At 36.4% G+C, this 14133-nt stretch overlaps 1 protein-coding gene and 1 pseudogene across 1 annotated transcript; both read right to left on the bottom strand.

Moving 5' to 3' along the window:
• Positions 1 to 6947, bottom strand: part of LOC109101538 — a 7941-nt pseudogene extending 994 nt beyond the window's left edge.
• A 2530-nt stretch (positions 6948 to 9477) lies between these two features.
• LOC122139542 (rab11 family-interacting protein 1-like) lies at positions 9478 to 10038 on the bottom strand. Its single transcript, XM_042737690.1, has one exon. It carries the CDS (start codon positions 10020 to 10022, stop codon positions 9798 to 9800), a length of 225 nt encoding a protein of 74 aa, XP_042593624.1. The 5' UTR covers positions 10023 to 10038; the 3' UTR covers positions 9478 to 9797.
• Positions 10039 to 14133: the final 4095 nt, after the last annotated feature.

Genomic DNA, 14133 nt, shown 5'->3' on the forward strand with positions numbered 1-14133 from the left:
GTACAAGTACACATAAAAACAACAAGAAATAAACTTTTTTTTTTCCATGGATTTGGAAAATATTAAGTGTGACATGCAAATAAACAGTTAATTGCAATTACATTTTCATTAAAGTGCATTCACTGACCATATAATATAATTTAAAATTTAAAGCTGCACCTAACTACTCTTATTATTTATAATTTGTTTGATCAACATTAATGTATTTATTAATATATAAAATCATGTAATATAAGGCCTTGTTTACTCCCTGTCATAGTTGTCAGTAAAATGTTAAATACTGTAATTATTACTTTATCAACAGTTTCTATAAAACTGATAAATGGCTCAGCAGTAAAGGAAAGTGTTAGCTGGTTACTATTGCTCAGAATGCCTTTTCCTCCTCAATACTGTTTGCACCTGTTATGCCACACGTCCTTGGCAATCTTAGACAGCTGATTAAACTTCTCTGTCTTTCATCACAGTCCCTTGTTGTAAGTCAGCACCTTGCAATCTGTTGCCATGGCAATTTCCGGCTCAAGGTGAGATGCCTCGATCTGTGAGGAGCAAAGAATGATTAGCAAGCAATTCCCTGCTAAAATATTTATTATTCAGAACACACACACACACACACACACATGAAAAGATTAATGGCAAGAGGTTGCCAGACAAAATTAAACCGGCTGCAGCAATTGTTTGCTGTAGAGGAATAGGGGAAGTGATGCAGGTGTTGCTGCAGTACCTCTGACATCTGTGGGAAGAGACTGATAGCCAGCGGCAAGGACAAACCAAAGACTGCCAGACATACTAAACTGTGCACAGGCAGCATCATCCTTCGATGGGCCTGCATCAGAGGAAGCCTGGCAGAGGACAGTAATAATAGACTCATTTAGAGAATTAATTTTAATTAATAATATATTACTAATGTTATATAAATAATATAATGTTAATTATATATATAATATTAAATATTAATACTATTAAATAACAATTAAATATTCCCATTCAGAAATGAATTTAAATGCAAGTGAAGAAAAAGTAACTCCATACTTTTCCAAGAAGGCCATTATGATTGGTGGAAGGACAAAGATTGGCAGAGGTAGGGCTACTCGCGTTAGTGCTGTTTCTATCAGTGCCTGAAAGAAGGATTTTTTTTTAAATTCATATAACAGTGCAACATGGCTAGTAAGAAAACAATTTTGCATTGATTTAAAAATAAAACAGTGTTACCAAAAAAACATTTTAGACAAAAAAGCTATCAACAGATTGAAGTGGGGAGTCCCACCTGTATAATTAACATACGCACGTGTTTGGCAGCTATCTTTGAGGATCCCACTACATTCCCGTTGCTGTCTAACACATCTATTCCCTCAGACAGCTCATTGTGTCTCATCAGAGCCACGTTACAGATGTTTGCACTGGCTGAGAAGTAAAACATAAACATATCTTAATGATGACCATCCATGCTAAACAAAACATGACATCCAGTTTCTGTGAAAGGTCATTTGTTCATTAACATTCCAGCACATGGATAGATGTGAAAAAAAAGTCTGATACAATATTCATTTGATATGTGTCTAAGAATTCCTAGTTGAATCTGCAATTTACTCGGTTCTAGTTGTTTTTCAGAAATTTTTACCACAGTAATAGACCCCACCCCTTAGACAGCTTTATGTTTATGATGTAGATGTTTATTTGTTTTTTAATAATAAAACATAGCTGTTCTAATAATCCTGGATAAATATGCATCACGGTTTCTACTAAAATATCAAGCAGCACAACTGTATTTAACATTGCCTATAATAAGAAATGTTGCTTTAGCATCAAATGAGCATATCAGAATGATTTCTGAAGGACCATGTGACTGTAAAATTAATGGCTGCTGAAAATAATTATAGGAAAAAATAAATCTGTTAATTAAATTGTAATGATATTTCACAATATTACTATTTTGCTGTATGACTGATCAAATAAATCAGTTGTGATTAAAACAAAATATTACCGACCCCAATCTTTTCAACAGTATTTTATGTGTTATGCTTTCATACTGACAGCAGGGGGCGCTTCATGCTATGCGCGCAGAGTGTAGCTGGATCTGTGTAAGGACATACCTACAGCAGGGAAAGGGATGAACCTCTGGATGAACAGTCTGGTGGCAGGGTTAAATTTGCTGGATTTCTCGATAAGTACATTCAGTCCCACCTACAGGAAGACAGAATATTACACATTAAAGAGAATTTAAATGACATTTACAAGTGAAACATTACTTAAGATGTTAAGTAGCATATCAGAACACTATTAACCATTTTATAATTGTAAATAAATATTCTTCAAAATTATTTTCATATCAAACATTAAACATTTTAATTTTATACACAGCTCATTTACATTATAAATCAAACTCAAACAAAACTTGCTCATCACTGACATACTGCAATAGAAACAGCGCTGGTGACGGCTCCCACATATCCCTGAATAAACTTTGAGGTTGGTGTTGGCTAAAGGTAAAAAAGGGGAAAAAACAATCATCAACATCCAGGTGTAGCAAATGTACCACAGACTGCTGTGCAACAAAAAAACCCCCAGTCAGATGCAGAACAGACGTCTGGCCCTCAGGACACAACAATGATCATTCAAACGGAATCAAGAAGAGGCAACACTTCACTGAAAGAACATCTGCAGCTGCAATGCAAGAGTTAAACCTCAAAGACTTGACCTGAATTAAAAGAGCATTTCAGAGCGTACCTTTGTGGCATTGCGGTTGGCGTAGTTCACACAAGCGTTGTGACTCTGGTTGAGCCACTGTAGAAGAGAAATTCTCAATCAGCATGACATTTAAATGTCAAATTAGGAATGATTTGATTTTCTATGAAGTCAGCTTCTTGGAAAAGTCAAATATATAAGAAATCTAATTAATTAGGACTACTTTAGTCTAATTACGTATTTCTGTTGGGATACTGACGAAGCAGTGTTTGGGCTTCAAATGATGGGAACAGGCCACTTTACCTGCCAGAACACAGTAGAGGCCAAAGTCTGGTTTGGAAGGAGAAGACCAACAACCTGCAAGAAAATCAACTTCTGATAACTATTTATCTAGTAATCCGGGGATACAGCAACACGCTGGTTAATAATTTACACCTATCTATAGAAACAAAGGTTTATTACAATGCAGATTTCAACAGCTCTCATGCTTAGAAGATTTGGATGTGTCAACACTGGATGCATAATGATTGGCAAGGCTTCCTTCTCTCATATTTGCTCTGTCTGTGTGGTCTTTATTTCGCTCTTTGATCTTTTTTTTTACAAGCAAACAGAAGACTTACGATTGGCGTTCCAAACGGCACATAACCTGTGAAATGCATCCAGATAAAAGAAAGAGCAACAACAAATTAGAACTCAGAAATCAGAACGGAGAAAAAATAGCCTCTATGGCTCTCCTCCTCCTCATTTGCATTTGTTTGAATATTTTTTACTTTAATTTTAAACAGTGTTAGTATAGTGCAATTATATTATTAATTTATGGCATGACCAAACTGCTGCACACATGCATAACTAATCACTGTTTTGGGGTGTACGCATCCAGAATAACATCTATAATATAATTTTGCTTAAGTCTTAATTCCAGTTAAACTAACAAATAACAACAGAAAAGAAAATAGAGTTTCTATGTAATTACAATGTTTTTAAAAGAAGCCACTTATGCTGACCAAGGCTGCATTTATTTGATAAAATAATATGATTATAAATAATTAGATTAAACAGGAAAATATATATTTTTTCTATTTAAATTTATTGAAAATATATTGTAAGATTTTTTAATGTTTCAAAATATTTTAAAAGCGGCAAAGCTGAATTTTCAGCAGCCATTACTCCAGTCTTCAGTGTCACGGGATCCTTCAGAAATCATTCTAATATGCTCTTCGTTGCTAACAATGGGAAAGGAACATTTGTGATACATTTTTTACAGGATTCTTTGATAAATCAAAACAGTTCAACAGAAAGGATCCTGAATAAAACGTATGCATTTCTATTTGTTTATACAGTGATCATTTTACATTATTTAAATGCTTCTAACCCTCTCTTTGCTCTTACCTGACATGCGGAAAGGCATGAAGATTTTTTCACCGGTATCGGGGTGAATGATGGCCTGAAAGGAGATGAGTCAGTGACTGTAATTCCAACCTTCATTTAAAAGTGACAGTGAACAATGACCAGAAGACTGACCTGCTTCACCTTCTGAGCCTCCCAGAGCTGAGCACAGAACACAAGTCGTTATAAAGCACTTCACCACATATACTACAGAAGTATCCATCAAAATGTCCGAGATTCACCTGGTGATCTGTAATTCCTGGAGGAAGATTCCCTTGCTTAAAATCATCCAGGAGTTTGATACATTCTTTTAAACGGCTCTATAAAAATAAAACAGAAATCCAGAGTTTTTAATTAGTTGATAAGAATCAGCATTTATTCTTTATAGATGTGACATAATTATGCAGGGTAAGAAGCAGTGCCACTCACTGATTAATTTAATTTAACACAGACAAGATTTCCATACCTCCGCCACAAACAAAGTGGAAGGATCGATGATATCAATGAAATGTCTCAACCTGCCAAGAAATGTGCTCTGAGGAAGAAAAACATTCCTTCAGTTCCACAAACTTACATTCTTAGCCAGAACCTAAGAAAAAAAACAAACAGGACAACCTACTCACAGCACAGGCCAAAACATGATTAAAACATGCTGTCTTATACCTTAAATTGTCAAGAGCTGTTCTAATTTTAGTTTAGAGTTAGACTGAAATATTTTAGGGTTGCAGTGACAAAGCACTGACAGGTTGTGCAGAATGTGCTCAAAGGAGCGACGACTGCCTGCATCAACATTCCTACTGTCTCTGAACCCCGGGCAGCAATGCAAGCGGTTTTCTGAGAGCTGACTGTTTCAGAGGCCCGATGGTTGAGCATGCCAAGGGTTTATTTGGCAAAGAACACAGTGTAAAAAAGCAGCTTCAATCAACTGCATCTTAATGATTTATCCAGGGGCAAGGCATACAAAAGCTGAAATCCATTTGACCTTACAATAGATGGTGAAGAGAGCAAGAAAATCTGACTTTGCTCGGCTAATAATCCTATTTCTAGGCTACAGACACTCGCTTCAAAGCTGTTGCAGAGAGCCATGTGAGCACATGTCTGCTGGAGAAGACTTGTTAATTATGCATGTGTTTCTGCTCCCCAGAGAATATGCAACACAGTTGAAGCAGGAAGAAATACCCTTCAGATGCATTGATTTCACCTAAAAACAGCAGCAATAAAAAAAGAGAACTGTCTGCATTTGTCAAGTGCACTTTTTGCCATGAAACCAATTCAATTTTGATTCAGCCTCAGCAGAGAATGATGATAGAGACAGGGACAGACCACAGACAAAAGACAGTGCGTTGGCACATATATTTTCAGAAATATCTTGGACCAGCTTGTCAGCGGGTCAGTGATCTTTTGTTTGGTTGTATTCCCTGTGGACCCAAAGCAGACTTAGTTGGGCAGCACATGGCATAATAATCAGATGAAACTCGTGACTGCATCAAAAAGAACACGGAGCGAAGTATTTCATTTGGATGCATCCAGAGACAATATACGCTATATATGAGCAGACTAACAAAGGGAAGAGAGATTATACCTCGCCATTCTGCCCTCTAAGACAATGTTAATATAAGGTTCTTTTCAAATGAAGTACTGCAGTAATAATATTACACTGACATTTTTTTTAAATGTAAATGTACATTGAAATTGACAGTATGTCTCAATATAAGCAAAACAGGTGTACTGAATACGACTGATTTCAGTCACAATCAACTACAAATTTACACCGTTTTATGTTTACAACATTTTACAAGATTATAATAATAAGAAAAAAATTATATATATTTTAGAACATTTAGGTTTTCAGAAAATCAATTCCAAATTTTAACTGAATTCAAGTTATCATTAATGCACATATATTAAAAATACCTGAATCTACTCTAATTCTGTATTCACATTTTTTTTAAGTGTTCTTGAAATTTTAAATCAGATCAAGCATGATTATCCAGTGTTGTTCAGAACCAATATGGACATCAGAACTACCTATTGAAACATTACCATTAACATTTTTTTTTTGACTGATTATCATTTATGACTGAATTCACAGTATAAATAAATTGAACACAATTCGGGTCTGAACGGGTTAATTAGGATGACCGCGGTGTTTCCATGGAGGCAACAGGATTTAAATAGATGGTCATTCATTTGACCGACACGAGCGCGAGAGATCGTACAGATAACATAACTGAAGAGACAATTATTTGCATTCGTTCAGTAAAAGCGGATCTATTTAAAAATGCAAAACTTGAATACCTGAGGTCATCCTGTGTATAGCCACATTTGTTTTAGAAAAAATAATAAAAGCGTGAGGACAGGTAGGTTTTCCAGCTTTTCAGAAAAAAATATGAACTTTGACAATGGCCCGCGAAACCACTCCCACGCAATGAAAAAATAAAAGTGAACAGTGAAATTGTATTCAACAGCTTTAAAAAAAAAAAAAAATCCTGCCCTACTCATTTCCTGCTATTTGCATATAAAAAGAACAGCTACTGTGCATGCATCTAATGTTTTATGGGGTTTCTAGTATAACGGTGCTACCAAAACCTCTGTTACGCTCATCACGAACAATTGCATCGGCCAGTTAAACTGCGATGAAGCAACGAGCAAAAGACACAACGCCAAAAAAGCGTGAGAAATGGGTGACTTTCGCAGAACAGTGCTGGAGCAAAGCAAAGGTATCTACACACATATGTTGTTTATCAACGCCCATCAAAGATGCCCAGACAGAAGATGCACTTTAACATCGCTGCAAACTCTTTACCTGCTCGTAACGCGGTCTTCCCAGCTGAAACACCGGACAAGGACGCAGATTCCGCCATCTCAGCAGCGCTGGAGTGATGTTAAATAATAAAAAGGTCCATGAGACGGAATTGTAAGAAGAGTCAACTCGGGTACGTGTGAAGCAATAGCTCGCAGGGGTTCATGGGAAGTGTAGTTTCCTGATGAACTCAAGACAAAGCAGAAAGAGCGCATTCCATCCACACCCATTACAATTACAAAAGTCTGAAAGATATCCATCACAATGCTAACGTTAAAAACCTGCTGATTTCTAACAATTTTGAAGTTGAGCAAAATAATTTACATCTAAAGAATTACAATGATTTGCACCAAATAGACCTTTTAACCATAAAAATACTTATCCATAAAAAAATGAATGATTCTGAAATATCCTTTTGTTAAAACATTTATGCAACTCTTAAATGGTTTAAATTAATCATAAATTGTAAGAGTAATGTTAAATAATTTTAACCATTCAATGATTCTTAAAATATTAAATGTGTTCCGCCCCCAGTCCTAAATATGGGGATTATGTAATAAAAAAAGGTCACAGAAGGAGCAGAAAACACCTACCCAGCAGTTAAAAATATTATCTCTTGAATTTAAAAATAGACAATCTTGAATAATCACATTGGGGAGATGTGGTTGTTTTTATGATTCACAATGAACTGTATAATATATGAATCATAAAATAACTGTATCAGACAAATAAATGTTGTTGAGTGATGTTAGTTTGGTTTATAATAAACATAAAATTGTCCATTTGTTGCTCTTAAAACAGTATAGGATTTCAACACTGTGCCAGTCAAGCCTACAGTCAGGAATAACTACATTTAGGGAATATTTTGTGACAATATGTTTGTTCCACCAGAGATAATAAAACTAAGAATGAAAATGAGTTTCCTCTATGCCCATAGGAACTGTTAAAGATCAAATTTGCATTACTGTGGCATATTCATGTTAAAACAGGCAAAATCTCATTGTCATTCAATACAGAGCCCAAACAATGAATGCAGAGACACTGTCAGTTTGAGCATTGATTCCCACAACATTAATATTTCATGAAACCCAGCTGCACAGTTTGCTGCTGTTATGAATCAGCTGACTGTAACATTTTATATATGTACAATTCATTATGTACTTTTTACTAATAGACTGTTTCTATGCAATATACAAAATTGTGTTACTATTACAATTTAGTCTAACGTTCACAAAGTGGGCCAAGCACAATTGATGTACAATAAATAATCTTATTACTTCTTGTAAGTGCGGTGGTGCCCCCCAGTGGTACTTAAATATATCACTACTGTGATTGTGGATGTGAGAACCACCAAACTGTTTCAGGTTTAGATGAAGATGAAGCTCAAAACCTCATAAACCAGTACAGGCCTTTATACAAGTCATTTATGTAAAGAACTCAAACAAAAACACTGCAAATGATCTTAAAACTTTATTTTCAAATAACTTTGAAAATGAAGCCGTTTGAAATAATTAGCAATAAATAAAACAAAATAAAACATACAAATGTGAATGTTGTAAATAAATCCACAGAGGCACGTTGCAAAATGAATCAGCAACAATCTAGAATCACAGGATGTATTGTTGGTGATACACAGAAAAATTGATGCCTTGAGTCAACAAAATTAAGAGGAACCCTGTACTTTCTTTACGTCCAATACTGAGACATAGAACTGATGTTCTTGTGTGACAGAATCACAATTACATCAGCCTAATAAATCACGAAACATCAACCAAGAAAACACTGAATACTGTATAATGAACAAAAGTCACACGTAACTTTATCTTTGAAAACAGAACAAAAACAATGATATGAAACACAATCAGAATGAATATCTGAGAAAATCACAAAGCCACTCTAACACGATGAAGTTATAATGCAGTAAAATGAACAAACAGATCTTCCATTGTTTTTAGTGGTTTAGAAATCTTAGGCATTTTGCATATCACTAAATTTGCTACGTTTGCATGATCTAAGTATGCTGCAGTGCTAAGGCTTCATGGATATATTTTGTGTAGCATATATTAACTCAAGCTACAGGCTTAGCAGGTTGTATTGCATAGCTTACATGTTTGCAGAGACAATCTCTGCTTTTGTGCGAGTGCTTGATGGAAGTGAGCATGCACTAATATCAGCGGTTTCTATGAAGCAAAGCTGACTGGCTCAAGCACAACGGTTTTGCATTAAGGTGCTTTTTGCCTTTTTAAAGCTATCAAGAAGTAAGATATTTATTTACATTTACATAATATTATTTAAAGCAGTATTTTACATCAACTTTGACACAAGGTGTATTAGACTACATATTATGTATTAAATTTTACTGTTTTTAAATCTCTGGATTCATAATACGTGTAACGTATTAGTTTTAATACCATGTGAATATACCATGTCAATAAATCGGGTCAACAATATTTTCTTGAAATATGGACAGGATTGAGATATGGAAGTTCGACACATTAACTGAGAAGTTTCCGAGTTATTGTTTTTAGTGAAAAAATGTCCAATTATGAGGAAAGATGAGTGTTAACGTTTCAAGAAGTCAATTAATAAAGGCAGCGTTTTTTTTATACTTGCATTTATGGATTTGTATACATTAAGAGACAGTTTGCTTGACATTTTGAATGCATAAATATCCCAGAACTTATTTCCTATTATGAAAATTAGCACATTTATGAATATGACTTTTTTACTTTTAACCACTGCCTTGTGCTCATAGCATGACTAGGAGTATGCTAAACCTCAATGATTGTGGATTTGGAAATCCAGTAAGAAGCATGCAAAGCTTTATCGTGTCTATGTGAATCTGGCAGTTTCGAAATTTAACAGAGCATCACAAATGGCTTTAGATCAATATAAGGTGTTCTTGGGACGGAGCAGGTCGCTGTAGTCATTTTGGTCTGGCGCGTACCTGCAGCAAGGTCGGCGTTTGTTCCATGATGCGCACCAGCAGCTTGTCAATGTAGTCCTCCAGGTCTCTGACCTGAACCTTCATCTTCTTCAGTTCGGCATCACGTTTCTCCAATAACGCCACCTGCACCTCAGTTTCAGCCTGCTGCTTCTTGACGTCCATTTCCTGCTGAAGCAGCAGAGCTATCAGCTCCATGTTAGTCATGTTCTGATACTGAGCCCGAGCCCTCCATCAGAGCCAGCTGCACAGGAAACAGGGACAGAATCATGAGAAGAACCGTAATGAGGTACTGTGTCATGTAGAGAATGATGAACCAAAGCTACTTCATTAAACACTTCAGCTGATCTTTGATCACGTGTGCATTCTTTCAATATCTTTATAGTGCACTCACCACAAGTCCACATTCATTTTAATGAGACTCTAAATAACCTCTCAGATCAATATGCTTTTTTCAGTGTCTGCTTGTAATCTGTTTGCAGATTACACTTTTCCAGAACCTGGGCCAAAGCGTGTCTTCCATCTCCTTACAGGAGCAGTGAACTGTTAGCAGTTTCACTTTATCAGTGTAAAATTAGAAAATTCTGGATTCCACGGACCACTACGTTTTAGAAAGGGGATCATTTACTTTCATGTATAAAGACCAATTTAAAGTGAGGAAAAAAATGTTTTTTTAATATTTCAATATTTTAATGCAACATTAAATGCTATATTGAAGGAAATTATTAATATGAAAACTACGCATATATGTTAGTAGGGAGTGCTATTAGATTTACAGCACCTTTAAACTTCCAGTACCTGGTTTTCTCATCCTCAGCAGTGGTTGCTGGTGCAGATCGTGCTGGGTTGATGGTGGACTTGAGTTTCTCCAGCACTGAGGCGCTTTCAGGTTTCTTCTCTCCCTGTAGAGTCGTGTTGGTCAAGGGCTTCACTGGGTGAGGGCTGTACAGCGGTGCAAAAAGGAGATCAATTAGGTATTTACGTTGACCTAGGCATTTCATCATGGTGTAACTGGTACTGTGTAAGCATCTTTTACTTTTTCTTTAAGACATTTTTTAGATCTCATGTTTATTAACTTCCTTAGTTCATTAGTATAACAAAGAAATAGCACACAGTTGAGGAAGCAATGGTTAAAAGTAATGAAAATACAACGAGCTGCTTTTTTATATCTCAAGGGACTTAGTTCTTAGTTATCTTTCATTTAAGCAAAAACTTGTTTGGAGATCTTCTCTTAGCAGTGATGTAAACATTAACTAAAAGTTAAACATAACATTAAAAAATTGTTTTCATTAATTGAAATAAGGTGAAATGACTGTAAATATTAGAACAAAAAACAAAAACAAAAAAACAAAGCTGTAGTACTGAAATAATTAAAACAAAAGTGAAATATATGTAAACTGAAATCTAGTGCTGTCAAATGATTAATCGCATATATAAATACACACCCATGCATGTACAGGAGCATCTCAATAAATTAGAATGTTGTGGAAAAGTTCATTTATTTCAGTAATTCATCTCAAATTGGCAAAACTTATGTATTAAATAAATTCAGTGCACACAGACTGAAGTAGTTTAAGTCTTTGGTTCTTTTAATTGTGATGATTTGGCTCACACTTGTAACAAAAAACCCACCAATTCACTATGACTTAACAAATAGAATATGGTGACATGGCCAAAAGCTAATTCAACTCAAAACACCTGCCAAAGGTTTCCTGAGCCTTCAAAATGGTCTCTCAGTTTGGTTCACTAGGCTACACAATCATGGGGAAGACTGCTGATCTGACAGTTGGCCAGAAGACAATCATTGACACCCTTCACAAGAAGGGTATGCCACAAACATTCATTGCCAAAGAAGCTGGCTGATCACAGAGTGCTGTATCCAAGCATGTTAACAGAAAGTTGAGTGGAAGAAAAAAAGTGTGGAAGAAAAAGATGCACAACCAAACGGGCGAGAAGAACCACCAGCCCTTATGAGGATTGTCAAACAAAATTGATTCAAGAATTTGAGTGAACTTCACAAGGAATGGACTGAGGCTGGGGTCGAGGCATCAAGAGCCACCACACACAGACGTGTCAAGGAATTTGGCTACAGTTGTCGTATTCCTCTTGTTAAGCCACTCCTGAACCACAGACAACCATCAGAGGCGTCTTTCCTGGGCCTAAGGAGAAGAAGAAAAATGGACTGTTGCCCAGTGGTCCAAAGTCCTCTTTTCAGATGAGAGCAAGTTTTGTATTTCATTTGGAAACCAAGGTCCTAGCGTGGCTGGAGAAGGGTGGAGAAAGCTCAATAGCCCAAGTTGCTTGAAGTCCATTGTTAAGTTTCCACAGTCTGTGATGATTTGGGGTGCAATGTCATCAGCTGGTGTTGGTCCATTGTGTTTTTTGGAAAACCCAAAGTCACTGCACCCGGATTTACCAAGAAATTTTGGAGCACTTTGTTTCCTTCTGCTGACCAGCTTTTTGAAGATGCTGATTTCATTTTTCAGCAGGATTTGGCATCTGCCCACACTGCCAAAAGTTGGTTAAATGACCATGGTGTTGTTGTGCTTGACTGGCCAGCAAACTCACCAGACCCTGAACCCCAGAGAGAATCTATGGGGTATTGTCAGGAGGAAAATGAGAAACAATGAGACCAAAAAAATGCAGATGAGCTGAAGGCCACTGTCAAAAAAAAACTGGTTTTCCATACCACCTCAGCAGTGCCACAAAACTGATCACCTCCATGCCACGCAGAATTGAGGCAGTAATTAAAGCAAAAGGAGCCCCTACCAAGTATTGAGTACATGCACAGTAAATGAACATACTTTTCAGAAGGCCAACAATTCACTAAAATTCACTTTTTTTTATTAGGCTTATAAAGTATTCTAATTTGTTGAGATAGTAAATTGGTGGGTTTTTGTTAAATGTGAGCCAAAATCATCACAATTAAAAGAACCAAAGACTTAAACTACTTCCAGTCTGTGTGGCATTGAATTTATTAATACATGAGTTTCACAATTTGAGTTGAATTACTGAAATAACATGAACTTTTCCACGACATTCTAATTTATTGAGATGCACCTGTATACATTTAAGAAAAATATGTTATGTTTATATATTAAATATATTTACATATAATATAAATTATATGAATATAAATATATACATGTAAATACATGTAAATATTTTCAAAATATATACTGTAAGCATGTGTATTTATATATACATAATAAATATACACAGTACACACAGATATATTATGTAAATAAAAGTTTATTTTGGAATGAGATTAATCGTGATTAATCATTTGACAGCACTACTGAAATTCTTTGGATAAATACAAATTTGATTGAAGACGTTGCCACTTCTAAAAGATTTTTTCTCAAGTCTCAAGCAATATAATATCAATACTGTCTAGGAGAAGCACTTTGAGAAGCATCTTTATGATTTTTGTCTCTTCAGGTACTAATAAACAGGTCAGTCAGCCCTCATAATGATACAGTCAACATCTCACATCAAACCTCTCATGAAAACTACATGCATACAATACAACTTTCATCTAACTTTAGTTACCTCTACAAAGGAATATGTGTTGCTGCCAAAACAGCATGAAGGCTGAAAGAAGCTAAAGAAAAGCAAAGATGAAAAATGAAAGAATCTAAACAGTAATGCAGCATGAGCAAACCAGGAGGAAACATAAAAAGAGATGGTGCTGGAAAAATGCCTTTACAACATTTGTCAAAGTGTCCGAAACCATAGCAAGTTGTGAGTGCAAAAACAAAGTCTGTTCTAGGCCAGTAGGCATATGTGAGGAGAGAATTTATGAGCCTGTCTTAATGCACCTGTGAGAGAGAATGAGCTTGTTTCTCAGGTGAGATCAGAGCTGAATTTTCATTCGGTTTTAATAGGAATCAGTGAGGTCTCACCTGCTCTCCTCATGGGGGTCTGACAGGAGGATGTTAGCTGGCTGTGTCTCCTCAGGTGAGAGGGGAGTGAGCGGTGCGTCAAGTGGGGCTCTGGGCGGTGGGAGGAGCATGTGGAAACCCATGCTGGGCAACGCGATGTGGGGGGGTTCGCAGGAAAGGGAAGGGTCAGGGTGGAGACAGGAACTAGTACCTGCTAATGGGAGGGGTGAAGGGGAAGGATCATGCAAAAAGAGATCTGACCTAGGATGAGGAGAGCCTGGGAGCGAATCGGCACCCGAGATGGTTTTGGGTGAGCCTGTGGTTGAGCGCGGTCTGATGCGGGCTGATCTGACTTCTGTTTTATAAGGGCTTCTGGAGTTTCTTGGAGCTACTCTATGCATGCAAGTCCTCAAAGCTTATTTGTTCCTCCAGCG

Source organism: Cyprinus carpio, chromosome B14 (genome assembly GCF_018340385.1).
Source record: "Cyprinus carpio isolate SPL01 chromosome B14, ASM1834038v1, whole genome shotgun sequence".
NCBI classification, from domain to species: domain Eukaryota; kingdom Metazoa; phylum Chordata; class Actinopteri; order Cypriniformes; family Cyprinidae; genus Cyprinus; species Cyprinus carpio.